Genomic DNA, 4238 nt, shown 5'->3' with positions numbered 1-4238 from the left:
TGGAATGAGGCATGCCTATATCTTTTTAAAAACACAAAGAATATGCAGAAAATATTTAGTATAGGCAAATGTAATATTTATGTTCCTACTACATGCAGGCAAGTCCCAAGTGTCCTGATGTGTGGTGCAAAGCTCGTATAATGCAGAATTCATTTTAATAGCACTATAGATAACCTGAAACAAATATTTCTGGAATCATTATGTTCTAAAGGAGTAACTTAAATATTCAGGTATTTTCCCTGAATTGTGTGGTGGAAATGCTATCCTGTGACAGTATTAATGAATTTAGTGATTCATTTTGTTCTCAGGACATATTCTCTGTTAATGTTATGTGTGTTCTCTACAGTAGGCTTCTAATATAACTACGGAACTCCTACCCATATGAGTAGATAGATGCCTCTATTTTCATCTTAAGCTCTCCTCCTTGTGTTGTGCGAGATCTACAGATCCTCTTCAGCAAATACCACCGGAGATGCTGCTTTCTTGTATCAGAACTAACTGTTCTCAGTGTCTGTGTAGGCATGAGTGCAAAGTTACTTCTTTTTTTTTTTTTAATTTTTTGTTTATTGCAGTAACATTGGTTTATAACATTGTAAAAATTTCAGGTGTACATCATTGTACTTCTATTTCTGCATAGATTATATCATGTTCACCACCAAAATACTAATTACAACCCATCACCACACACATGTACCGAATTATCCCTTTCACCCTCCTCCCTCCCCCCTTCTCCTAGTTACTTCTAAATGCACTTTGTATCACTATTTCCCAAGGAGAATTGTTCCCTCTAGTATGTTCTACAAAATGCTAGTGACAGTGTTAACTTTGTTTATTCAGGCACAGATTCTTGTTTCTGTGTCATTGGTCCCAGTTGTTCGCCCCCCACACATGCATACATACTCTATAATAAAGATTAACTTCCTATTAGAAATTTAAGTTTAATACAGATTTCCCTCATTATGCAGACATACACACACCTACTTCATATAGAAATAGTTAATCATTTTCATAACTGTAATAACTCAGAGAAATGTCTAAAAATCATTTCATATCATAATGTTAAGTTTCCTAATATATGGAAACATGAGTAAGGATATAGGCATAAATTGAATGTACATGACCTAAAAAAGTAGATGAAATGGACAACATGTGGGAGATGGAAGAAAGTAGGTGCTATACAGGCAAGCATTAGTGAAAAGAGTTCCTGATTTAACTACTTCTTAGAGTGTCTATAGATCTCTGGAAAGAGAGAGAAATTCTTCTTAATTCATGATAGGAACTGAAGAATAAATGAGTACTCTTAGGTAGCCCAGTGGCCTAATTTGAAGTAAAAGTCTCATGTCTCAAGACAATTGAATCTACACATGAGGGCCAGTTGTAGTGAAAGATGCATGTGTGATGTAAAAAACCTCAAAGGACTGTCCATCAAGTGCATAAATACTCGAGAGACAGTGGGAGGCAGTCACCTAATGGTGTCCTTATTTCGACAATATATCTTTCATATTTTGCCTAAAAACAGAGGTGCCCAGTGGAGAAACAGGATCATGATCAGACAGTGGATTTCTTAAAGAAAGACAACACATAAAAGCAAAGTAACTCAAAGGAGGTTTTTCCCAACAGCTCAGCATTCCTGCAACAGGGGTTGAGGGAGCATATTTCCTCTTTATATAGAAAGCTTCGCAAAGAGAAGATCGTTGTTCTTTTCTCAGATTCTTCCATCTTTTCATCAAGGATAATAATATTTTCTCCTATTCTTAGAACTCCAAAAAAATTTTTGGAAGTGTGGAATTGCTGAACTGGGAGGGGAAAGAGTAAAGGTCTACTACAACATCCCTTATACAGAAAAGAAGTCCAAGGCTCATAAAGAAATGAATGTAAAAACAATATAAGTGCTTAGAGATAGGCCTGAATCCAGATTGCAGACCGCATGATCCCAAAGAGGTATTCTTCCTTCTTTCTCTGAGCCCCATCTCAGAAGTCATTAAAAGCTAAACTGGTAAATACAACCCACAACCCATGTCTCGTTGGCAGGTGTTTAAACTTCCTTTAACAACCACCGACAGTTTCTACTATGCTGACCTTCAACCATTCCAGCTTCATGACCTTCACTTTGGTGGGCATACCTGGCTTAGAGTCACAGAATTTGTGGCTATCTCTTTCTTTCTCCTCCATGTTTTTGGCTATCCTCATTTGCAATGGTGCTATCCTCTTCCTGGTGGCCACAGAACCCACACTCCACACACCAATGTACCTGCTCCTGGCTCTGCTTATGGTGGCTGACCTCATATCCACTCTGTCTCTGTTGCCTAAGCTCCTCTGCCTCTTCTGGTTCAATGATCGGGACATAGCTGCCAATGCCTGTTTCATCCAAATGTTTTTCATCCATGGAGCTTCTGTGGTACGATCAGCTCTACTTGTTGTAATGGCTTTTGACCGTTGCATGGCTGTGTGTGAGCCATTACATTACAACAAAATTCTGAGCCATTCCTTAGTTGGACGCCTGGGACTGGTGGCTCTAGCCAAGGGTGTGATTCTTATTCTGCCCATGCCTCTTCTACTTCAAAGATTGACCTTCTGCCACGTAGTCATTCCTCACTCCTACTGTGACCACATGGCTGTGGTGAAAATGGCCTGTGACGACACCAGACCCAATCGTATCTATGGGCTCTTTGTGATTCTGCTCGTGGTGGGACTTGATATCCTGCTTATTGGTCTCTCTTACGGTCTCATTCTGCAGGCTGTGGTACGCCTCAACTCTAGAGATGCCACCTGCAAAGCCCTCAACACCTGCTCAGCACACTTCTTTGTCATCCTTGTCAGTTATGTACCTGCACTCTTTTCCTCTCTCACTCACCGTATTGGTCACAATATCCCACCTCATGTCCACATTCTCCTTGCCAATCTCTACCTTCTCCTACCCTCAATGCTCAACCCCATCATCTATGGTATAAAGATGAAGGAAATACGGGGCAAGGTGGCCAAATATCTGTGCAGAGGATCTACATAGGCTGTGAGTACTGACAATAGACCTGTGAGAAAATGAACAACGAGGACAACTGACAACATCTTTGCCTAACCATCCAAGATCTCGTTTTATTCCCAGATGAGCTGTGGAAAGAATAGGCCATGGAGGAGCATTTTGTTTTTCTTTTGTTTTGTTTTTTGGCTTACACAAAGGATCAATATGTTTGTACTTTCACTGAGTTATGAACTAAAAAAGAGAGAGCCTAAGATATCTCTTTCTATGTCTGTTTAACAGGAGCACTCTGAGGGTATGGGTTTCCTGATGATTCTTACATATGTGTTCATATTCATCAACTACAAACAAAATTTCTCTGTCAATGATCCAAAATCAGCTTTCCTTGTCTTGGTAGAAAGTTAATATTTGCTTTAGTTTTCTATTTCTCCAATTCTCTGCATCTGATTCTAAATAGTATCTTATTGCTGAAAGGGACCTGACATACTCAATATCTTTGGATACCATCTTAACATGTAATATCTCTTCAGGCAATTGGTATTTTCATCTAGATTTTTATAAAATGCAGTGGTAAGATTGCTGGGAAGATGGTGGCATAGAAGGACTCTGAACTCACGTCCTCCCATGGACATAACAAATTTACAATTGCTCTTGGAAGAACCACCCCTGAGACAGAACCAGAGACTGGATAAAAATAACCCTCACAATAAAGGACAGTGATGACTGAGGTGGAAGGGCAGAAATACCTTTCTGGAGAGGAAAAGGCCACATTCTAGCTTTGGCACTTCACAGCTGGGAGCAGTCTTAGGGTACAAATCTTTTCCTAGAGGAGCGGGGTATCTGAGTGGGAGAGCTTTGCCATCCTAAGCAGCTTTTGAACTCAGCACAACTGAGGTGAATGTCATAATATCTGGCTTGGCTGGCTATTAAAAACAATGGAGTATACCCTCAGAAAAGCTGTTGACATAAGAGAAAGAAAAACCTGCTCTTAAAGAGCACACACACAAATTGACCCATTCCAAAAAACAACACAAAATCACCAGGAAGAAAGGTGCACAGTCCTTTTGTGAAAGAGGGTCTGTTGGTAGACTCTGGGAGTATCTCAGGGAGGCAGGAGGTGTCTGGGACCATGTCCCCAGTGACTGAGACATTGGCCACAGCCATTATTGTGACCTAGTGCAGGCATGCAGACACAGATGCTGGAAGATGCCATTGGCGTTCTTCCCCTAGAATGTTAGCACAGAGATTTGTTCCACCCACT

At 40.4% G+C, this 4238-nt stretch overlaps 1 protein-coding gene across 1 annotated transcript; it reads left to right on the top strand.

The window, feature by feature from the left end:
- The first annotated feature begins 2071 nt into the window (after positions 1-2071).
- On the top strand, positions 2072-3007 carry LOC131409097 (olfactory receptor 52P1-like). Its single transcript, XM_058546275.1, has one exon. It carries the CDS (start codon positions 2072-2074, stop codon positions 3005-3007), a length of 936 nt encoding a protein of 311 aa, XP_058402258.1.
- The last annotated feature ends 1231 nt before the right edge of the window (positions 3008-4238 follow it).

The sequence above is a fragment of the Diceros bicornis genome, chromosome 7 (assembly GCF_020826845.1).
Source record: "Diceros bicornis minor isolate mBicDic1 chromosome 7, mDicBic1.mat.cur, whole genome shotgun sequence".
Taxonomy (NCBI): domain Eukaryota; kingdom Metazoa; phylum Chordata; class Mammalia; order Perissodactyla; family Rhinocerotidae; genus Diceros; species Diceros bicornis.
The sequence above is the reverse complement of the archived record's forward strand: the minus strand, read 5'-3'. Positions and strand labels throughout refer to the sequence as shown.

Bases quoted from the DNA above. Each gene is read 5' to 3' on its own strand.
- LOC131409097 (XM_058546275.1), top strand. From the start codon at position 2,072: ATGCTGACCTTCAACCATTCCAGCTTCATGACCTTCACTTTGGTGGGC.